The following is a 23,339-nucleotide window of genomic DNA, read 5'->3' as shown; positions in this document are numbered from 1 at the left end:
TGAAAATTAGCCTTAGGCCCCCAAAAGTGTAAGCACGGCACTGCGGAGGAATACCGATTTTTTCCCCAAACCTTGTTGTAGTATTAGAAAAATGCTAGAGTTGATTAAATAATCAGAGACTGCTCGATTTCATTTAAGAGAGAAAGCAGTTTATAAAAAGCCTTTTGAGGACATAAACTAGTAATCCCACTTTCTTACATCACTAACAACAAATTATCAGCGTACCATACTTGCATATTTCTTTCTTTTGAGCATGCCGAAAAACACATAACTAAAATTCGTATTGAATTTGGGCCGATGATGTATCAGTATTAGCCTTTGTTGAGCCCAAACTGAATTCAGGAGAAAACTTGTCGTCATCATCCCAAAACGACGTCGTGGGAAGTGTGTTCTGACAAACAAACCCCTTGTTTTTGCCAATAGCAGTCAGTCATATCACCCGAGTCGAGAGGAGGAAAGAACACCGATCTGAGAAAATCGTGTGTTTTAATTTATCATCATCATCATCATCAATCTTTGATCAATGGCTATGTCTATTCTCCGTCGCGAAGGGAGGCGTCTCCTCCGCCCAATCGCTGCCATCCGATCTCCTCTCGCTTCTTCTGACCAGTGAGATCTCTCTCGATTCTTCTTCTTGTGAATTCGAAATCGCTTTGTTCGATTGAGTCTTTTGATGTGATCGTTAGGGTTAGCATTTCTCCCTGAATTTCATTTGGTCTCTATGATTTCGAATTAGCTAACGATTCTTTTGAATCTCGTTTTAATCTAATCACAAGATGAAATCAATTTGCTCTGTGGCTTGTGAGTAGATAATGTATTTGGATCGTGAGGATTTTAATCTGCATTTGATTTGTAGGGAGGAGGGACTTCTTGGAGTTCGATCTATCTCTACTCAAGTTGGTAAGTCTCAGCTGGTAATTGGAATTTCTAAGATGTTCTAATATTCATGAGTCTATATGTATTCTCTGTGCAGTGCGTAACCGCATGAAGAGTGTAAAGAACATCCAGAAGATCACAAAGGCCATGAAGATGGTTGCTGCTTCTAAGCTTAGAGCTGTTCAAGGCAGAGCTGAGAACTCCCGTGGACTTTGGCAGCCTTTTACCGCACTTCTTGGAGATAATCCCAGTACGGTTGGAGTAGTTTATATTTATCAATTTATATCCCATCCCATCCCATGGCATGCATTTATATTGATGATGACGATCAATCTCTTACTATTTCGATATCCATCCTCTCTTGCTATCTCTGTGTTCTTCTTTTGCTTTTGGATGTGTTTATGATTTGCATAATGTCAAAACCAGGTATTGACGTGAAGAAGAGCGTGGTGGTTACTCTCTCTTCTGACAAGGGTCTTTGTGGTGGAATTAACTCCACTGTTGTTAAAGTGAGCAGAGCTCTCTACAAATTGAATGCTGGTATGTTTATCTATGGTTTTTATGGGTTTTGTTTGTTTCCCTAATTTTCCACCCCTGATATTTGTTTTTTACTTCGTTGCAGGTCCTGAAAAGGAAGTGAAGTTTGTTATTGTGGGAGAGAAAGCAAAGGCTATAATGTTCCGTGACTCAAAGAACCACATCTCCCTTACTGTAACAGAGCTGAATAAGAATCCACTCAATTATGCCCAGGTAAGGTCATACTTGTTACTTGCTCGTTCTCGAACTATGTATTGATGTTTTCTTATGTTTACTTGCTGGTTCAGGTCTCTGTTCTAGCTGATGACATCCTGAAGAACGTTGAATTTGATGCTTTGCGCATTGTCTACAACAAGTTCCATTCGGTTGTCGCATTTCTACCGACTGTGGCCACTGTTTTGTCGCCAGAGGTATGTCACAATTGTCAAATGTCTCAAGACTACGATTTGTGATTAATATCACACATATTTTATTCTTGTTTTTTTTTTTTTTGCATTGAAAGATTATTGAAAAGGAATCTGAAGTTGGAGGCAAACTCGGTGAGCTTGACTCGTACGAGATTGAAGGCGGTGAAACAAAGGGAGAGATTCTGCAGAATCTGGCCGAGTTCCAATTCTCTTGTGTAAGTAAACAAAGAAGATACCAACTTAATTTATGATTTTTTAATCATAGAAAATAAATATAAGGAATTAATTATAATACTCTTACGTTTAGGTAATGTTCAATGCGGTGCTGGAGAATGCGTGTAGTGAGATGGGAGCTAGAATGTCTGCAATGGACAGTTCAAGCAGAAACGCAGGAGAAATGCTTGACCGTCTCACCCTTACTTACAACAGGACTCGTCAAGCCTCTATTACAACAGAGCTTATCGAGATTATCTCTGGAGCTTCTGCACTTGAAGCTGCAAAATAAGCACATCCTTGTCTGAGTTATGATATCTATCCACCTTGAAGGAGAGGAGTCTGTTTTGAACAACCTTTGCTGGCTTCTTGTTGGCACCACCAGTGTTTGCCCAAAAGATTCTTTTTTTTTTAATAATAAATATCCCTGTAATTTCCGGCAGGATTATGAATAATTGCATTCACATTTTGTTCTGATTTCTGAAGCACTTCCTCAACAACTTTCAGTGTTGTTCTTCTCAAACACCTTTTATATATATATACTTCGGTTTAATAATCTAGCTTTGAAATTTTGAACCAGATACTGTGTAGGTGTCATATGTCTCTGCCACTTAGGCAAATTAACAAATCTAACGATGAAAATAACAAGAAAGGATTAATCTTCTATGGCCTGTTCGTTTACATGTTAGTAGATTGCTGTAATGATCCTAATATTTACTGATATAATGCTCTATTTGGGGAACCGACCCTTGTCCTCATGCTATCTGTAACCCTTGCTATCTGTATACAAACCAGAAACATTTTTTTTTTTTTGTAAAAGGCTTTCATATTTAAATTGCAATGCTGAAAATAAAGTTACAAGGCTATGAATTTGACATCATAGAGTTCAAAGTAAAGCTTGTGAAAGAAAGATGATTGAAAAATCATATGGAGCTAGAGAATTACAGCATAAATCTCTAAGCATTTGAAAAAATTGAGAAAGGGATTAGCTCACTAAATAACTTTAGTGTTGGTCTCCGTGACGACCTCTGCCTCGGCAGCCCTGGCTTTTGCGACCTCTTACTGTTTGCCACTGCATATCTTGGACCTTCTGAGATGGTTTCAGCTCTCTTCCATGTCGTGATCGTTGGGCCATTTCAAATTCATTAAAATAACCTGTGCAATCACCTGTGAAAGGAGTAAAAGACAAACCTCCGGAATATGGTGGAATATCACTTGAAACTTCGGGTGGGGGCGTTAAAAAAAACACTCCCTGTGGCTGGAAGATCTTCCAAAGTAGTTGTATGGTCTGTATTAAGCGGAGCATTTTCAGACAAGGCTGAATTGCTAGAAGGAGTGGCTGTTGCTGTTGTTGTTGCTTTAAAGATGGTGGCTGGAGTAGATGGTTCTGACTCGTTAGTTGTAGGGAGGATCTCAAAAAAGGATGAAGGTGAAGAAGCTAGTACTTGGCCATCAGATACTGATGTAGACTTTAGAGTAGCAACTGATGTAGTAGGTAATGCTTCTATGGCTTGAATGACTGTGGTCGAGACTGAAGTGGATGGGACATGGACTGAACCAATATTCACAGTAGGTGAGGGAGCCATTAAAGTAGGGACATGTTCTGTGACTGATGCAGCGGAAACAACAGGAGTTCCTGTGATGGACGCTACTGCAGCAACTGGAGTTCTTGTGACTGACGCAACGGCAGCAACTGGAGGAGAGACTGTTGGAATAATGGCTGAATCAGTCCTTGCCACAGTAACAGAAGCATAAATACTCATATCATCTGTAGCAACTTCAGGGACTAAAACAGAAGGGTAAACACTTGCAGAAGCAAGCGAAGCTCCTATTTGATCATTAGACGGATGACTCGAGTTCCTAGGCTGAGCAGATTTTTGCAGACATCTTGAGTCTTTATGGCCTAAGTGTCCACACTTACCACACTTTGTTGGGATCCACGAATACTCTACATCAACCAATGATATAGTACCCCTTTTGTCATTCAAAGCGATCTTCTGCGGGAATTGCTTGTCCAATTCAACTTCCACCAAGATTTTTGTCTCACCCATGAGAGTAGGGTCAAGTCTGGGCTTATTTGTCAGCATTGGAGCTCCCAGGGCAGAGGCAATTCGGCTTATTCCTGGATTAGAGTATAACCTACTGGGGATATTTTTTAGAGTTACCCAAACTGGAATAGTGGAAATCTCTGGAAGAGATAATGAAGCTGCAGGACTCCAAGGAGCTACAAACATCAAGCAGTCATCCAAATGCCATAATCCCCTCTGAAGAATCCAAGAACGTGTAGATACATCTGGAATGTGGAATAAAAAAGAAGAATCACCTAGTTTCCTAGAAAAGATTCTGCATTTCTTACCCCAATCCTATTAACTACAGCATGAACAAGCCCACCTGACGGAATAGAACAGCGATGAAACTGGCCAATAATATACTCTTTCTGATTTTCAGGACCATGAAGCAGAAGTTTGCTCGGGATTGTTACCATTGGAGTACCATCTTCCAAGTATGTGGGAGATGTTGTTTTGTAGAGGTTCCTGGCAGATGGGTTCATCTTCTCAGCCCAAGGGAATCGAAGATTTCCATCTTTCTTTACTTCAGGAGTAGGCAATTTTGACTTTGACCAGAGCTTTGTTAGTAACTCTGTTTGTCATTTGTGGGGCTCTAGTATGATTGTTTGCAGAGTGATGTTGGCCATCAGAGAGAGAAGGCCAGTGAGCCGGGGATAATAGTTCTTGAAGGAGACTTTTCGGCAGTAGCAACAAACCCATCAAACCCAATTGAGGAAGCTGGTACTTTTAGAGAACCAGTTGAAGAAGAGCGGCGAAGTATGGTGAACACTAAGCCATTGTCAACTTTTTCAATTAGATCTGGGGGTTGGGAAGAAGATGCCATTGAAAAGAGATATATGAAGAGTTAAAAGAAAAGATCAAAGATGGAGTTTGAGAAGGGGAGTCCACCGGAACAATTGCAAGCCGGCAGAGCAGAGGCGGCGACTCGCGAACGGCAGAGGCGGCGACTCGCGAACGGCAGAGCCGCCGAGAGGAGAACGAAGATTTAGGTTTTTTTTCTTTTTGGAAACTGTGCCCGAGAGAAAAAGCTTTTACGACACAATTACAAACCAGAAACATCGTAGCTAGGAAATGTGAATACAATTAGAACGATCACAACCTATATTATCTATATTTATCATGCATTTCTCTTCTAAGGAGAATAAAAACTCTGATTTGCGTTAAGTGACGTACATCCCTGTAGCCAAGAGGACCACACCAAGTTAAATTAACTCTGTATTAGAAAAGATCTCTCCCAACAAGATGCGAAGTTACGAACCTATGATCTTTTAAACGCCTACCAAATAATTTAAGAGTTTACTTAATACGCCAACTCCACGTTGATTACAAAGAAAGTGAGTATCACAAGCTAGTTTCGTAGTATTTTTTTTTTTTTTTAACTGTAACACAAATTGAGAATCAGACCAGGAATGTACCAAGTTACTAACAACACAAAACCGCTTATATTGTACTCATAAATCTATGAAACTTGACAGATGTCAAAGCTTTTGCACGATTCAATGTAATTTTGTGCATGAGTGTCGACAATATAATTAAGTATAGTTTCAGGCTAGCCAAGCATATGTTTGTTTGAGGTACTTGACCAAGCTTTTTCAAAACAATAATTAGTGAATAAAAAGAGATGATGCAAGAAACAAACAAGCTATTGTAAAATGACTAATAATCTCCTCCTTTTCTTTTGCCTCACGATGAAGGTACTGATTGACCTTAATTATTGGAGCTGCACCAAACTTGGAACATAAGAGATCACAATATCTTCCATATCCGTTTTTTCTTGGTAGCATCCATCCTCTCCAACCACATAACATTGGCCCTTGTAGATATGATCTCTACGTTCCTCGCAGTCACCACAAACCACTGCTACTTTCTTCTCCTTGTCAATGACGAAACTGCCAACTTTAAACCCATGGTCGCCAAGAAAAGGTTTCATATCAACTTTACAGAAACTGCTCCATGACACTGCATCAGGCTTAATCTCAGTTGTAATCCATATCACCAATTCATATAGGTGCCTTTGAAATAGCACCGCAAGCTGCTCTCCTCTGACACAAGAATATGGAATCTTATTATGAGTTTCAAATGGTAGATCCAAAAACGGTCCAAATTTCTCTCTAGTAAAATCGAAACCTAATATTTTCCCATCAACAACAAAGTAACTATTTCCCTTCAAGGACACACCTCTCTTCCATATCCGTTTAAAATTTCTAGGAGTGATGATATCAAGAACCCTCCATGAACTAGACTTAAAATCGTAGATTTCATGCTTGACATTATCATTATTGTCATACTCATAGAAAAGCCACAGGAGTTTATGGTTCTTGTTGCTGTCGTATCCTATAGCACACTGATCTGTTATGGTCCTATTAATTCTGAGCTCAATCCATCTGGTTTGAGCCAAATACGGGTTCCATACAAATAGCCTTTGCCTGTTACGCTCATCGAGGCATAACAATAAGCCGTCACACTGGTTGACTCTATATATAAACCGATAGGACTATGTAGTTCACCTGTATCCTTTATACATGGCATGTCTTTGATGTTATGGATTCTGTGGAGATTAAATCTTCTATGAAAACGATAAGCTTTACAGGTCAAGAACACCGGAAACTCTATGGCTGAGTGTTTTTTTGTAAAGCTCTCGTCTTTGGATAGAGTGTTCCATCCTTTGCAAGTGGATTTTACGGCTTTGAGAGAAGTTAACGAAACTTTAGAGAGTATCTCCTCTACCAAATCCAACGAAAGATCAGTGATCATCGTCATTGTTTCCTAGAAATTAATTAGGGTTTTACTCTTAGGGTTGCTCTCTCTATTTCTTATATAGACAAATAAGGTATGGAAAAGGAGTTATTTCCAATTAATAGCTATTTTCCTTTTTCAATGTGGGTTTCTAAAATTTTAGTCAATTTAGTTACTTTAATTAAAATATTACGAAGATAAATACATTGTTTCTATTTTTTGCCTTTTTACAGTATATACTAAAAGGAAAGTCATTTTTTCTATAAAAATTATTCCCAGAAAGGGCAACCAAGTCACCAAGAAGCTCACATGTGTGTATTCAATTGAGAATTTTAGGTGATTTGTATTAAAATGACAAATTCACTATTATTTAAACATAAATTTTAAAAACTCATTTAAAATTCATTGTTATTGAACTAATTAACATTTCATAGAGTACTCTAAAATCCACCATTATTGAAAAATTGTAGAGTTTTAGAGTTTCTTGGTTAAAATAATTGCAACACATGATTTTAGGTTATATTCTAGAGTGGTTTAACAAAAATCATATAAATCTTTGCGACTTATTGAAATCATCTAAAACTCCATTAAAAATCAAATCACCTTGAATACACCCTTTTTAAAGAGGATTTCGTTAGAATGATTCGCACATACAATAAAATTACGTCACCATGACCTAGCACATACCAATCTTGAATTTTCAACATCCTTAATGAAGTGTTCTAACAGCAAGTATACCAAGTGGGTAGCCTCACTGGAACTCTGAAAACTCAATAACAGCCTCTTGCTTGCATCATCTCCGTTACCTTTTTTCTAATAACTTCATCCCCTCTTCTGCACTCGGCAGTTTTAACAAAATAGAAGTTTTAGTACTTTCGTTCTCGAGTTTGATTTGGGAATGCTGACAATGGTACCGTGTGGAACAAGGGTAAACATCACCAATAATAGAGTTCTATAATAGTCAACAAAGACCATTATTAGTAAGTACTAAAGGTCAAGAAAGACCCGCACTTGGATCCCACTAGGAAGACTTTATGGCAATTAGTCCAAGTCAAGAAAGACTTTTAAGCTAACGCCGCTACCACGACGGCAAGACTTATCGGTAAACATGCAACTATAAGATATAAGTAAACTTGGACAGCTCCAATGCCAAATCATATGTTGAGTAAACACTTTCATCTCAAAAGTTTTCGCGCGCGATGGCCACAATGTCCGGTTCGCAACTGCTTTTGTGTTTTCTCTCGGTACTCTTACTACTCTGTCGTGTCTCTGTGTCGAGCATCTTTATTGTAGAAAACCCTGTTGTTGGTCTTTCTGCTTGTCATCCCCACCATATCCAAGCCCTTACGCGGTTCAAGAACGAGTTTGATTCCAGTGTTGCACAACCAAACTGACTACTTCAATGGAGTCCGGTGCGATAACAAGACAGGCGAGGTCACTAAGCTACCAACTACCGAGTGGCTGCCTCAGTGGAACTCTGAATCCCAACAGTAGCCTCTTCCGTTTTCATCATCTTCGTTACCTCAAATCTCTCTTACAACAACTTCACCTCCTCTTCGTTCCCTTCAGGACTCGGAAATCTCAACAAACTAGAGGTTTAATCTCTCTCCTCTAATGGCTTCATCGGTCAACTTCCTTCATCTTTTAACAACCTAAGCTTGCTTTCCTATTTAGACCTTTCCCGAAATGAGCTCGTTGGTAGTTTCCTAAATATACTTAGCCTAACCAAACTCTCATTTCTAGACCTTTCCAATAATCACTTCTCAGTTCTTGAACCCACCAGTAGTCTTTTTGGCTTGAATCACCTTCGTTACCTCGATCTCACTCTCAACAGTTTCACCTCCTCTTCCCTTCCTTCCAGCTTAGGCAATCTCAACAAGTTAGAGATCTTGGCTCTTTCCTCTAATGGCTTCATCGGCCAAGTTCCTTCCTCGTTTAGTAACCTAAGCATGCTAACCTTGTTGTACCTTGACAAGAACGAGATCACTGGTGGTTTCCCACTTATATGGAATCTAGCCAGCCTCTCAATCTTGGACCTTTCCAGTAATAACTTCTCTGGAGCCATTCCTTCTTCTCTCCTCACTATGCCTTCCTTGTCATATCTGAATCTTCGTGGAAACCATTAATTTCACAGATCCTATTAAAGTTCCTGAACCATTTGCGTCATCTCGACTTGAGGTCTTGTTCCTTGGGGATAACCTTTTTGAAGGAAAGATCCTAAAGCCTATCTCAAAACTCGCCACCCTCGAATATCTCGACCTTTCTTTCCTAAACATAAGCTACCCAATTGATGTAAGGCTTTTCTTCACTCTCAAGTCATTGTTGAGACTTGATCTCTCAGGAAATAGTCTGCTGGCAACCAGTATAAGTTCATCTTCCAAAGTCACGATGAACGTGGAGGTTCTGCTCTTCTCACGTTGCGGCCTGAGTGTGTTCCCAAACATCTTAAAAAACCTTTTTGAGATTGGAGCATCTAGACATTTCAAAAAATAATATCCAAGGGAAAATCCCTCGGTGGTTATGGAACCTTCCTCGCCTAAGCTTAGTGAATCTTGGTAACAATAGTGGTTTCGAAGGTTCGACCAAAGTTGTAGCTAGGAAATTCATCAGTGCAAATATTAATACTGGCTTTAAACCTTTTCCAAGGAGCGTTTCCTATTCCACCACTCTCTATCAACGCACGCGTTGTCTGTACGGAACAATGGTTTCACAGGAGACATACCACTTTCAATCTGCAACTTACCCTCTCTCGTTGTTCTTGATCTATCCTACAACAACTTCACTGGTTCAATTCCTCATAAATTGACGGATCTGAATCTCCGGATGAACAACTTGGAAGGAAGTCTTCCGGACATGTTCCACGTCGGTACCTCTCTGCGGGCACTCGATGTTGGCTACAATAAAATTACTGAAGAAACTTGCAAGGTCTCTACTGAACTGTTCCTCGCTACAGTTTATAAATGTGGACCACAACCAAATCCTTGACACATTTCCTCTTTGGCTCAAGAGTTTACCCAATTTATTTGCAAGTCCTTACCCTTCGGTCAAACAGATTATATGGTCCTATATCTTCACCTGATCATGGTCCTCTCGCGTTTCCTGAGCTGCGGGTACTTGAAATATCGGATAACTACTTTACCGGAAGCTTGCCGCCAAGTTACTTTATGAATTGGAAGACATCTTCACTCGAGAGGAATGAAGATGGGAGTAATATATATGGGATACAAAAAGAAAACTTCCAAAGATGGTTACTATAGTTATGAGGATACTATAGATTTGCAATACAAAGGTCTATTCATGGAACAGAGCAAAGTCCTCACATTTCTGGAAACAGATTTGAAGGACAGATTCCTGGATCCATTGGTCTCCTGAAGACACTGATTGCACTCAACTTATCCAACAACGCCTTCTCGGGCCATATTCCTCTGTCTTTGGCCAACGCTACAGAGCTCGAGTCATTAGATCTGTCAGGAAACCAACTCTCTGGGACTATTCCTATTGGACTCGGGAGCCTGTCGTTTTTGGCATTCATAAATGTGTCTCATTACCAACTCAAGGGTGAAATACCACAAGGAACACAGATTATTGGACAACATAAATCTTCATTTGAAGGGAATGCAGGCCTTTGTGGTCTTCCTCTCCAGGAAACTTGCTTTGCACCACCACCACAACAACATATTGAAGAAGACAAGGAAGAAGAAGAAGAAGTGCTGAGCTGGAAAGCAGTTGTTATAGGGTTTGGACCAGGACTGTTGCTTGGATTAGTAATAGCTCAAGTTATTTTTTCATACAAGCTAAAGTGGCCATCAAGATAAAGGGCAGAAACCATTTTAGATTGTTACGGTTCTGTTGTTTGATCACTGAATGACTACTATCAAGTAGTTGATGAAGCAGTTCCTTTGTGTGTGTGTTTTTTCTCTCTTTTTTTTTTTGGTTATCTTTTATGTGATGATTTGTACTATTTCATATTCTATAAAATAAGTGTTGTGAATTTCTATTTTTCCCTTCCCCAACTTCTAGAGGGATCAAATAGAAGGAGAAAAAATGGCAGAGGCAGGGAAGATGGTGAATGTTATAGATACAGAGAGAGTCATCTACTTGCTCTCCCCAAATCCCTTTGTTCTCGAACTATGTATTAGTAATATATCTTATGTTTACTTGCTGGTTCAGGTCTCAGTTCTAGCTGATGACATCCTGAAGAACGTTGAATTTGATGCATTGTGCATTGTCTACAACAAGTTCCATTCGGTTGTCGCATTTTTACCAACTGTGGCCACTGTTTTCTCACCAAAGGTATGTCACAATTGTCAAATATCTTAAACACCTTTATATATATACGGGACACTTCGGTTTAGTAATCTAGCTTTGAAATTTTCATAAGATACATTGTTGATGTTATCTGTCTCTGCCACTTAGGCAAATTAACAAATCTAATGATGAAAAATAACAAGAAAAGATTAATCTTCTGTTGCCTGTTGGATTACATGTTAGTAGATTGCTGTAATGATCCTAATCTTTACTGTTACAATGCTCTATTTGAGGAATCGACCCTTGTCCTCATGCTATCTGTATACAAACCACAAACAGCATAGCTAGGGGATATGAATACAATCAGAACAACGTATCAAAAGGGTAGTTTCGTTGTATTTTTAACTGTAACACAAATTGAGAATCAGACCAGGAATGTATCAAGTTACTAACAACACAAAATCACTTATATTCTACTCGACATATATCAAATTAATTTGCACGTTTAAATGTAATTTTGTGCATGAGTAAGGGTCATTTGACAATATAATGAATTATAGTTTCTGACCATCCAAGCATGTTTGTGTCTTGTTAACTAAGATAGGAGCAATTGACCAGGATTTTTCCAAAACAATAATAAATTAAATTAAAAAGAGATATGCAAGAAACAAACAAGCTACTGACTAATAAACTCTTCCTTTTCTTTTGCCTCATGAAGGTTTTTGTTGGACCTTAATTATTTGAGCTGCACCAAACTTGGAACATAAGAGAACACATCTCACATACCCGTTTTTGTTTCGTAGCATCCATTCTCTCCAACCGCATAAAATTTGTCCTCGTAATCACCAAAAACCACTGCTACTTTCTTCTCCTTGTCAATGATGCAAGGAAAGGTTTCATATCAACTTTAAATAAATTGCTCCACGACACTGCATCAGGCTCAATCTTAGTTGTAATCCATATCACCAATTCAAATGCCCTTTGAAATAGCACCGCAAGCTGCCCTCCTCTGACACAAGAATATGGAATCTTATTATCATCATCGTCAGTGTCAAATGGTAGATCCATACACTGTCCAAGTTTCTCTTTAGTAAAATCGAAACCTAATAGTTTCCTTCAAGGACACACTTCTCTTCCATGTCCGTTCAAAATATCTAGGAGTGACGATATTAAGAACCCTCCATGAACTAGACTTAAAATCGTAGATTTCATGCTTGGTGATAATATTATTAGTGTCATACTCATCATGGAAAAGCCCCAAGAGTTTATGGTTGTTGTTGTTGTCGTATCCTATGGCATACCGATTTGTTGCTTTGTACTTATTTCTGAGTTCAATCCATCTGGTCTGCGCCCAATATATACGGGTCCCATACCACTAGCCTTAGCCCCAATACCCTCAGCGAGGCATAACAATAAGCCGTCACACTGATTGACTATATATAAATTGAGAGGACTATGTAGTTTACCTATCTCCTTTATACATGGCCAGTCTTTGATGTCATGGATTCCGTGGAGATTGAATCTTTTTTCATACCAATCATCATCAAAAGTCAAGAACATCAGAAACTCTTTGGCTGATTTTCTACAGTGTTTCTTTGCAAATCTCTCATCTTTGGATAGAGTATTCGAATCTTTTGCAAGTGGATTTTACTGCTTTGAGAGAAGTTAACGAGACCTTAGAGAGTATCTCCTCTACCAAATCCAATGAAAGATCAGTGATCATCGTCATTGTTTCCGTATAGAAATTAGTTAGGGTTTTTAACTCTTAGGGTTGCCCTCTCTATTTTTCTTATTGACAAATAAGGTATGGAAAAGGGGCCGGTTTTTTTTTTCGTAAAAAGGCTTAAAACTGGTTTTCCTTTTTCAATGTGGTTTTCTAAAATTTTAGTCAATTTAGTTACTTTTACTAAAATATTACGAAGATAAATCCATTGTTTCTATTTTTTTTTCCTTTTAAGGTATATACTAAAAGGAAAGTCATTTTTTCTATTGATGAAAATAACAAGAAGTGGTTTCATCTCCTGTGGCCTGTGGGATTACATGTTAGTAAATTGCTTATATGAGCATAATCGTCACTTTGGTCATTTCCAACCCACTCTATTTATGAAACTAAAATAGAGTTTGAAATAAAAATGTTCCAATGATACTCTATTTCTCACTCTATAACAGTGTAAAAAATAAGTTTATTCTATATATAGAGTAAATTGTTTTTTTTGTTCATCATTCTATTTTACACTCTAAAATATAGTATTATTGGGGTATATCACAACTCTACTATAGAATTACTCTATTTCAGAGTTAAAAATAGGTGAATCATTGGAAATGGTCTTGAACAATTTACTAACATGTAATCCCACGGTGACAAACTACGGTGTACATATATATCATACATTTAATATGCATATCTGTTCCCAAGGACTAAACAAACTCTGATTTGGGTTGATGGCGATGATGGAACAAAGTAAGTACCACCAGGGTAGTTTCGTAGTATTTTAAACTAACACAAATTGAGAATCAGACCACGAATGTACCAAGTTACTCACAACACAAAAATCTTATATTCTACTCGACATATATCAAAGCTTTTGCACGATTAAATGTAATCTTGTGCATGAGTAAGGGTCATTCGACAATATAATCAAAGTATAGTTTCAGACCAGCCAAGCATTTTTGTGTCTTGTTAACTAGATAGGAGCAGTTGACCAGGTTTTCTCAAAACAATATAATTCATTAATGAATAAAAAGAGATGATGCAAGAAACAAACAAGCTTACTGTAAAATATTACTAACAATCTCTTCCTTTTCTTTTGCCACATGATGAAGGTACTTGGATCTGCACCCAACTTGGAACATAAGAGAAGACATATTGCTTCCCCGTTTTTGCTTGGTAGCATCCATCCTCTCCAACCACATAACATTTTTCCTCGTTGATATGACTTTTAAGTTCAGTACCACAAACCACTCCTATTTTCTTCTCCTTGTCAATGAAGAAACTGCGAACTTTAAACCCATGGTCGAAACCAAGGAAAGGTTTCAAATCAAATTTAAAGAAATTGCTCCACGACACTGCATCAGGCTCAATCTTAGTTGTAATCCATATCACCAAGTCACATAGGTGCCTTTGAAATAGCACCGCAAGCTGGTCCCCTCTTACACAAGAATATGGAATCCTATCATACTCAAAATCATCACTACTTTCAAATGGTAGGTCCATAAACGGTCCAAATCTCTCTTTAGTAAAATCGAAACCTAATAATTTCCCCTCAACAACAAAGTAATTATTTCCCTTCACGGACACACCTCTCTCCCTTATCCGTTTAGGATTGATGATATCATGACCCCTCCATGAACTAGACTTAAAATCGTATATTTCATGCTTGACATTAGTTATATTATTGTCATACACATCATAGAAACGCACCAAGACTTTATGGTTCTTGTTGTTGTCGTATCCAATAGCACACCGACCAAGACCCCTCCGCTTATATACGCTCCGCTTATTTCTGAGTTCAATCCATCTGGTTTGCGCCAAAGACGGGTTCCATACCACTAGCTTGTCCTCAGCGTGGCCTAACAATAAGCCGTCACACTGATGGAGTATATGTAATTTGATAGGACTATGTAGTTTACCTATCTCCTTTATACATGGCAAGTCTTCGATGTTATAATGGATTCTGTGGACACTGAATCTTCTTTGAGAACAACAATAATCAAAATTCAAGAACGCCGGAAATTCTTCGGCTGAGTGTTTCTTTGTAAAGCTCTCATCTTTGGATAGAGTGTTCCATCTTTTGCAAGTGGATTTTACTGCTTTGAGAGAAGTTAACGGAACCTTAGAGAGTATCTCCTCTACCAAATCCAATGAAAGATCAGTGATCATCGTCATTGTTTCTGTATAGAAATTAATTAGAGGTTTTAACTCTTAGGGTTGCCATCTCTATTTGTTTATATATAGACAAATAAGGTATGGAAAAGGAGTTATTTCCGATTAAATACTATTTTCCTTTTCCAATGTGGTTTTCTAAAATTTTAGTCAATTTAGTTATTTTATTAAAATATGATGGAATATTGCAACCAGTCAAACAACCAAGTCTCACTGCGAAGTCATATAGCTTTCAAGAAACTCTGGGACATGTTGACCACCAAAAGCCGCGAAGAGATGAGACCGAAGGAGAAGACATGTGTTGTGAACTCTTAAGGGGGTACTGAAATCATTTTCCTTTGCTGGCTTCTTGTAGAGACTTGAGACCACCAGTCTTCGCTCAAAGGTTTTTTCTTTTATTTTTTTAATAATAAATATGCCTGTGATTTACATTCACATTTTGTTCAGATTTCGGAAGCACTTCGTCAAGAACCTTCAGTGTTGTTCTGCACAAACACCTTTATATATACACTCTGGTTTAATAATCTAGCTTTGTTTGTGACAAAAAAAAAATCAGATACTGTGTAGATGCTATCTATCTCTACCACTTAGACAAATTAACAAATCTAATGATGAAGATAACAAGAAAGGATTCATCTTCTGTGGGCTATTTGATTGCATGTTAGTGGCTTCCTGTTATGATCCTAATCTACACTGTTACATTGCTCAATTTTAGGAATCCACCCTTGTCCTCATGCTATCTGTATACAAACCAGAAACGGCGTAGCTAGGGGATGTGAAGACAATCAGAACGATGACAAACTATATTGTAAATATTTATCATACATTTCTCTTCTTCTAAGGAGAATACAAACTCTGATTTGGGTTGATGATTTACATTACATCTCCTAAAGAGCGAGGTCCAAAACCAAGTTAAATTAACTCTTTAGGAGAAAATATATTTCCCAACGAAATAAATATCTTTCCCAAACAAATTATGGATTTGGAACATAATATTTTAGATTATTCATTAATTAAATGCTCAAATTTGAAAGACTTATTAGTATTCGTTTGTAAAGATCATTATTACATAGAAATGAAAGCTAATCTGTAAAAAAACAATTTTATTATACACAAATCTGTAACTATCTATTAATTTTTTGTCGTCATATTTTATTATACACATAAAATTATTAAAACTATATCTTTTTGAACACTCAGTATACACAATCAATACTTTTATTATACACAAATCTGTAAGAAAACAATTTTATTATACATAATTACTTAAAATTAATATATAATAATATACTGCCACAATATAACTACAGTCCATCCCGATCATATCAAATTCGACCATGTGATATATCATTTTCTAAAAAATCAGATTTATTTATATGAGTCATGTGTTTGTTTCTTTTAAATTTTATTACATTCAAATCATTTTTATAAAGATTACCTCTAACTGGTTAATAGTGGTTTTCAAATTTTTATCGGGTTCTGTCGAAATTTTTATTAACAAAATTTTAATTAAATTTAGACCAAATTATATACACGACACCAGGTCTACCGGTTCGACCGCAGATCTGGTTTGGATATGAAAACAATATTTGAACCTCAAACATTGATCAAATAAATACCCTTTAGACGTTTAAGTATAGTGTTAAAATAAGTATATTTTCCTCATACATAAGGACAAGATTGGTTTTAAACAATATTTTTCTATAATGTTTTATCATTCATGTTTTTAAATTTAATGAAAAACTTAATTTTACCTAAAATGGCCCTTATTTTTCAAATTAATTTTAATTTTCATTAGTAAAATTTTAGTATTTTGGTTTTGGGACTATAACTACAAATGGATCTCAAACAAAATATAGATTTGGGTCATAATATTTTAGATTATTCATAATTTAAATGCTCAAATTTGAAAAACTTATTAGTATTCGTTTGAAAAGATCATTATTATACAGAAATGAAATCTAATCTTAAATATAACCCATAAAATTAAAATTTTAGTTGTCATATTTTATCGTACACATCTTTTTGAAAGCAGATCGTACACAATCAATAATTTTATTATAAACAAATCTGTAGGAAACTTTTTTTTTGCTACACATAATTACTCAAAATTACAATATAACAATATACTACAACAATATGACTATAGCCCATCCAGATCATATCAAATTCGACCATGTGAAATATTATTTTCTAAGAAATCAGATTCATTTAATTGAGTCGCGTGTTTGTTTATTCTAATTTTTTTTAGATTCAAATGATTTTATAAAGATTAATTCTAAATGGTTAATAGTGGGCTTTTAGGTTTTTACAGGGTTCTGTCAAATTTTTAATTAACGAATTTTCCATTAAATTTGAACCGAATTATATGCGCGACATCAGGTCTACTGGTTCGACCACGAGTTTGTTTTGGATATGAAACAATATTTGAACCTCAAACATTATAGTAAAATAAATTTTGAAATATTTGTTTGCTAATAAAATAAAGATAGAAACGATTTGAAAAAAAAATGGGTCAAAACCTAAAAGTTGCTTCTAAATCAAATAGAGATAAAAAATAGTGTAAATTTATTGTTAAAACTATGATACAAATATATGACAAGAGAAACTTATTTTCAATTTAGAATCGACAATTCATATAGTTACTACATTTCAATAATAAGAGCACATTGTTTTTCAATATAAAATATTACACTATCAAATTACATACAGTCTTTAAATATATTACAAAAAAAATACCACACTCTGAAGAAAAAAAGGATAAAACATAAAAACTTAATTCAAAACGAAAATAATGGAAGTTTTAAATCAATTTTGGATCAAAAGTGAAAAACAAACCCGCGCAAGCGCGGTTCAAAATCTAGTCAATATTATTAAAACTGAAGTCATGATTTATTTTATGTGTGATTATTTTATTTGGACCACTTCTTAGAAAGTTGTTTAAATGAATTTTTGTATAAAGATATTTGAATTATTTGAATTTTCTAAAACAAGCAAATCAAATAGATATTCCCATTTTATCTAAAATTGCATATGAATAAAATCTTTTCATATCTTTTTATTTAAAATATAAATGTATATTCATTTTTCACACAAAATTTTTTAAATATTTAATTAATTTCGTATTTAATTAAAATATAACTGTATATTTCATTGTTTCATTAAAAACCTTTTAAATATTTAATTAATTTCGTATTTATTTAAACTATAAATTATATTTCAATTTCCCTAAAACAAACCTTTTCACTATCTATTAATTTTTTTATTATAATTAAACTCGCAAAATTATGTATAATATTTGAGGTATTAATTTAAATTATTTAATATAAGATTTTTCAATTAAATCTCTGATATCTAAAAGATAAGATTTGTCAATTTAAAATTTTTTACCACATGGTTGAAAATATGTTTGGTATGAACAACTGGTATACAAATTTTATTTTGAAAATGCATTCGGTTTCTGTTATTAAACATAGTGTAAAAATCTAAATCACCCATAGACAACATAAGAAACTTGAATATAACAGAAATAATGAAGAAATATTGCAGGTTTAAGCGGAAAATGACAAACACGCACTATAATTTTCAGTTTAACAATTTAAATGAAGCGGACTTTATAAATTAGACTCAGTATAGGTTACTGAGTCAAAGATTTAAAATCACACAAATAGTTCAATTAACATATATGTGTGGTCAAAACTTAAAATACATGTATACCTTTAATCACAGAAGGTTAATGTTTTAATTAGTGTTCATGTTTTAGTACGAGAGATATTACTGACAATTTGAAACAATAAATTAAAGTCATACAAACTATAAAAATTTTGAGTTAGAAAATGTCATATTAAACAGTTAATAATATGGTAAATTAAAATTGTATACCACTAATTTTATAAAAATGAAAATAATCATCCGCTTGGTTGCGCGGATCATGGTTTAGTTTTAATTAATTTTATTAAAATACTACGAATATAAATACATTGTTTATATTTTTTTTGTCTTTTACATATATACTAAAAGGAAAATCATTCTTTTGTATAACAATCATTCCTAAAAGGGCAACCAAGTCAACAAGAATAACCCTCACATGCAATTAAGAGGCTTTCGTTAAATCAATTCATATATTTTTTTGTACTCATGCACGGATTAAATATTTGTAAAACAACTTAATAGTAATGATTAGTTAATATTTTACTTTTATGTATTTATAAATTTGAATTTATTTTACAATTATATTAATTTTATATGGAAAATATTTAAATAATAATATATTTTTTTTAGGTAGACATGCTATTTTATGCATAAAATTCTGACTGATTTACTTAATTACTTTGGGTTATTTTGGGGTTATAGTTATTCTTTCTAGTTGAGCAATAATTGTTTTGAGTTCTAAATAGATAAAAGTTGGATTAATTTTATTAATTTCATTATCAATTTTTATCTGAATTAAGTTAAATATATTTTTTAAAAATTGAATAAATTTGACGTGGGAGAGACAATTAGAAAACAGGCTTCTCATATAATATTGTAGAAATAACAAGAATGATCAACACTATGACTATTTTAGGACAATTCCTGTCATAGGATTCTCTTAATGTGACAACAGCTACTACACATCCCACATCTATCAACAAAACACTCGTTTATCCAATGTAGCATATCACTAGAGATGTCAAACAAGTTTACCCATCCCGTTCTGTTCCGTCCCGTACCGCGGCGGGCTAGTCGTCGAGCGGGTTACAGCGGGTCTGTCCCGCGCGGGCTGCGGTCTTCAAAATACCAGCCCAAATCCGTACCGCATAATACATAAGCCTTCGTGGGCCGTCCGACGCCTCTTTATCAAACCGCCTACTACAGTTTCTTTCATGAATGTTCAAGTAGAAGAGTTGTGTAAGAGAGTTGAAGAGAGCTCATTAAGCTTCACTAAAGCATTACCAAAATCAATGCCACAAAGCTCCGTTTGTTCTTGCGTTCTTGAGTTAAAAGCCTTCTTTTGTTATCAGCATAAGCTTTTGTTGAGTTTGAATCTGATTGAGTTGTTGTCTTTGTAATAATTTGGCTCAAGTGTTGTATGTCTTCATCAAACCATCTCTCTTTTTAATTATTTGGATTGCAAAAAAAATCGTGAATCACTTTGCCAAATTATACAAGTGACGTGATATACAACTAACTTTCTCCTAAGCAACACCATTGTAACCAAATTTAATTTAAGAAAAACACCAATTCACAGTACTGAAAACAAAAACAATCAACTTAAACAAGAAATATCACATTGTAATAAAGCAATTCATAGTTGTGTGTAATAAAAAGAGAAAACCAAATCAAAACACCACTAGAGCTCGAATCGTCATCGCTGGAGCTGGAGTCGTCATCGCCGGAGCTGGAGTCGTCATCGCCGGAGCTCGAATCATATCATCATCGGAGCTCGAATCATGCATCATCGCCGGAACTTCTTATGTTTTCTAGGAGAAAAGTCACAAGAATCGCTTTCTTCTCACTCTTTTTCTCGTTTTTTTCAGGTAAAATAAGAAATGAAGAAAAAAAACGGGTCCATGAAATCCCGCATGACCCGTTTCGGCCCATCCCGCAAAAGACCCAGTCCCGCAAAGACCCGTCCCACAAGGCCCACAAATTTGCGGGCCTAGAAAACCTCATCCCAATACCGTACCGCGACAGTCCTTTACGGGCTAGGCCCGCGATCCAGATCCATGATTGTCATCTCTACGTATCACCATGACCTACCTAGCACATAACCAATCTTCGATTTTCAACATCCTTAACGAAGTGTTCTAACAGCAATTATACAGTCTCTGTCGTTATAGTAGAGTGACTTCACCCATGAACGTCTTAATAGGTAAAATCGGGCTGTTAATTATTAATTAGGAATGCGGATAGCTCAACTAGTACCCTTACTTGCTCGCTAGCAGCCACTAAATGTAAAATTGTCTAATTTTGTCTATATCTAAAAACATAATTAATAATTTAATTCTCTTACTAGTTTTAAATAATCGACTCTAGTATTTTTTTATTAATTTTACAATGTATACAAAACATACATGTTAGTTTATGATCTCACGTTTAAATATTAGTTTAATTGTTAACTTTTTTTAACTCGTATTAAGCCTTTATGATCTTATATAAATTTTTTTCTATGTGTAACAATATCGTGATCATTTATTTCATAAAAAGTTAAGAATTGTATTTATTTAACATTCGTATTATTATTTATTATAAATAAATCTACAGATCTAATACAAATATATTAATACTTTATTCTCATGACACTATAAGTGTTTTGACTTTATTGTTAAAAAGTAATATAGAATTTTGGTTGCGTATTATATTCACAACACTTAACGAGAACCCTTACAATGAGCTGTGCAGTTACAAAATCCTTTTTCCTCTGAACAACTGCCACTACCGGTAGGTCCATATTTCTTCTTACACAGATTCAGACAGTTTAGTGGACCACAACGCTTGGTTTTGTCAATTGGGAGTTTATAAGGACATTCTTTTGCTTCATTTTTTTGCGCATCTGCCATCATTCCTATAAAACACAAAATATCAAATTTTATAAGGGAAAAAACTATATATATATATTCTTTTTTCTGAAATATCAAATTTATTTTTCAAAAAACTGCTTATTAAATTTTTTTAAAGCATTATAATTAAAAAGAGACAGATTTTATTAGTAACTAAAAATGAAAATATAATTTGATCAAAATATTAATTTTATTTTGTTAAGAAATATTTTGAAGTACACTGTGCATACTAATATAAAACATTTTCTATTTTAAGCACAATTACTGTATGTATTTCAAAATCATAACATATTAACAATAAAATGTATAAAAATGTGATTCGAATTATCGCATAAATTTACATAAGAACTATAGCTCATCCATATTATAAAATATTCTGGTTAACATATTTGTATGTGCATGACAAAATTTAAAGAAATACATTATAAAACAATGAAAATATCAAGAATTGTTTTATCATAGTAGTTCTTCTTCATGTATGAAGAGAATACATTTAAAATAATGGACTAAAATAGGTAAAGCTCTTAAAATACTTGAGGGGTGATCCTTTTAAGTTTAACACAAAAATGTTTGACTCGGTTTTCTATATTTTTTAGTCTGCTAGATACTTATGAATTTTACATTAAAGATAATTTAATGCTAAATTTTATATAGTAAAACAAAATTTAATATATGGGGTCTAAAATTATTATAAATAAAATTTAAGGGATCTAAGTATTATAATCGAATTATTATAAAATTACTAGATGCAATATATTAGGATGCAAATACAAACCTAGTGAAAGAACGATGAAGATAGTTAAGAAGGTGAACAAAAGTTGAAGGGATTTCCTCATCTTCAATAACAGAAATGAATTGATAGTGAGTTAAAATATTTAGGAAATATATGAAGTATTCTATTTTTTTACAAAAGAAGAAGAAGTATTCTTACACATATATATAATAAAAATATCTAATTATAGCTACTTATATTATTATGTTCCGATTTAAGTGAATCAAATTTAGAAAAATTCTAAATTCCTTTCTCATATAATATATGAAAGCTTTAGACTCGTTCGTTTTCCTATAAGTAAATAAAAGGATGCATGTTTTAAGCGTGAAATTAAATTTTATATTCTCAAAGATATTTCTATTTTGAGAATTATATATTTATTTAAACAAAATATCAGTAAAACACTTTATCAAACATTACTAATTAAATATACAGTTTATTAAGTGAATGTTCCACACGTAATATAATTTATAGGTTATATAAAAGCTTATATAAATTATACGGTTCGTATCATAGATATGTATAATATTTAGAGTTATATGTTTGTATAAATTATAAATTTTATGTAGATTTATATATGAAATACGAGGAATACATATTGGTTTATGATAATATATCTATATATATCATTTTTGTTTGGCAACAATAAAGCCAAACTATGAAAAAGTTTCTACCGGTTCAGTTAGCCAAACCGGTGGGATGGAATCAATATAAAAAACAGCTGAAGGGGAACTCCTAGCACCTCTTGCAAGCTCCGCCACTTGATTAGTTTCTCTTCGTATATGTTGAATCTTGAAGGAAGGAAAGAAAGTCTTACTGCGTCGAAACTTCTCCAAGTGTGTAGCAAAAGCTGGTCATTCATCAGGTGAGGACACTATCTTCACCAATTGAGAACAGTCTGTTGCAAAAACTATGTTTTGATAATCAAAGATCTTCATGCACTCCATAGCCCATATCAAAGCTTTACATTCTGCATGTAAAGCTGATAAGCTTCTTCAGAGATTTATTGGCCCCATCATCTTCTCTTCTGTAACCACACCTCTACAGAACCAGCCC

The 23,339-nt window shown here is 34.7% G+C and overlaps 4 protein-coding genes and 1 long non-coding RNA gene across 5 annotated transcripts; 1 reads left to right on the top strand and 4 right to left on the bottom strand.

Moving 5' to 3' along the window:
• Positions 1-274: 274 nt before the first annotated feature.
• LOC111198119 (ATP synthase subunit gamma, mitochondrial-like) lies at positions 275-2,589 on the top strand. Its single transcript, XM_022702050.2, has 8 exons — positions 275-609; positions 857-900; positions 974-1,126; positions 1,303-1,416; positions 1,499-1,626; positions 1,701-1,823; positions 1,916-2,035; positions 2,128-2,589. Exons 1-8 carry the CDS (start codon positions 524-526, stop codon positions 2,323-2,325), a joined length of 966 nt encoding a protein of 321 aa, XP_022557771.2. The 5' UTR covers positions 275-523; the 3' UTR covers positions 2,326-2,589.
• Positions 2,341-6,878, bottom strand: LOC106417416 (putative GPI-anchored protein pfl2). The gene is made up of 2 exons (XM_013858225.3): positions 4,425-6,878; positions 2,341-4,326 (listed from the first exon to the last, which is right to left on the bottom strand). The coding sequence occupies exons 1-2, from the start codon at positions 4,582-4,584 to the stop codon at positions 3,245-3,247; spliced, it is 1,242 nt and encodes a 413-aa protein (XP_013713679.2). The 5' UTR covers positions 4,585-6,878; the 3' UTR covers positions 2,341-3,244.
• On the bottom strand, positions 5,814-9,282 carry LOC106373923 (F-box protein At1g59680). The gene is made up of 3 exons (XM_013814034.2): positions 9,122-9,282; positions 8,653-8,946; positions 5,814-6,528 (listed from the first exon to the last, which is right to left on the bottom strand). The coding sequence occupies exons 1-3, from the start codon at positions 9,280-9,282 to the stop codon at positions 5,814-5,816; spliced, it is 1,170 nt and encodes a 389-aa protein (XP_013669488.2).
• A 4,589-nt stretch (positions 9,283-13,871) lies between these two features.
• Positions 13,872-14,972, bottom strand: LOC125586209 (F-box protein At1g59680-like). The gene has a single exon (XM_048756050.1). The coding sequence runs from the start codon at positions 14,970-14,972 to the stop codon at positions 13,872-13,874; it is 1,101 nt and encodes a 366-aa protein (XP_048612007.1).
• Positions 14,973-21,300: 6,328 nt separating this feature from the next.
• LOC111205120 lies at positions 21,301-22,885 on the bottom strand. Its single transcript, XR_002657535.2, has 2 exons — positions 22,287-22,885; positions 21,301-21,516 (listed from the first exon to the last, which is right to left on the bottom strand). It is a non-coding gene; the product is annotated as an uncharacterized LOC111205120 (long non-coding RNA).
• Positions 22,886-23,339: the final 454 nt, after the last annotated feature.

This window comes from Brassica napus, chromosome C4 (genome assembly GCF_020379485.1).
Source record: "Brassica napus cultivar Da-Ae chromosome C4, Da-Ae, whole genome shotgun sequence".
NCBI classification, from domain to species: domain Eukaryota; kingdom Viridiplantae; phylum Streptophyta; class Magnoliopsida; order Brassicales; family Brassicaceae; genus Brassica; species Brassica napus.
This window is presented reverse-complemented; position numbering and strand designations above follow the sequence as displayed.

Bases quoted from the DNA above. Each gene is read 5' to 3' on its own strand.
- LOC111198119 (XM_022702050.2), top strand. From the start codon at position 524: ATGGCTATGTCTATTCTCCGTCGCGAAGGGAGGCGTCTCCTCCGCCCA. The intron at 1,627-1,700 runs GTAAGGTCATAC...TTGCTGGTTCAG, and splicing joins ATCCACTCAATTATGCCCAG to GTCTCTGTTCTAGCTGATGA. The intron at 2,036-2,127 runs GTAAGTAAACAA...TCTTACGTTTAG, and splicing joins CCGAGTTCCAATTCTCTTGT to GTAATGTTCAATGCGGTGCT.
- LOC106417416 (XM_013858225.3), bottom strand. From the start codon at position 4,584: ATGAACCCATCTGCCAGGAACCTCTACAAAACAACATCTCCCACATAC. The intron at 4,327-4,424 runs GTGGGCTTGTTC...TCCACATTCCAG, and splicing joins TCGCTGTTCTATTCCGTCAG to ATGTATCTACACGTTCTTGG.
- LOC106373923 (XM_013814034.2), bottom strand. From the start codon at position 9,282: ATGTTTGGGAACACACTCAGGCCGCAACGTGAGAAGAGCAGAACCTCC. The intron at 8,947-9,121 runs GTAGCTTATGTT...GTTTCCACGAAG, and splicing joins AAAAGCCTTACATCAATTGG to ATTCAGATATGACAAGGAAG. The intron at 6,529-8,652 runs GTAACGAAGGTG...TGAGCGTAACAG, and splicing joins CTGTTGAGAGTGAGATCGAG to GCAAAGGCTATTTGTATGGA.
- LOC125586209 (XM_048756050.1), bottom strand. From the start codon at position 14,972: ATGACGATGATCACTGATCTTTCATTGGATTTGGTAGAGGAGATACTC.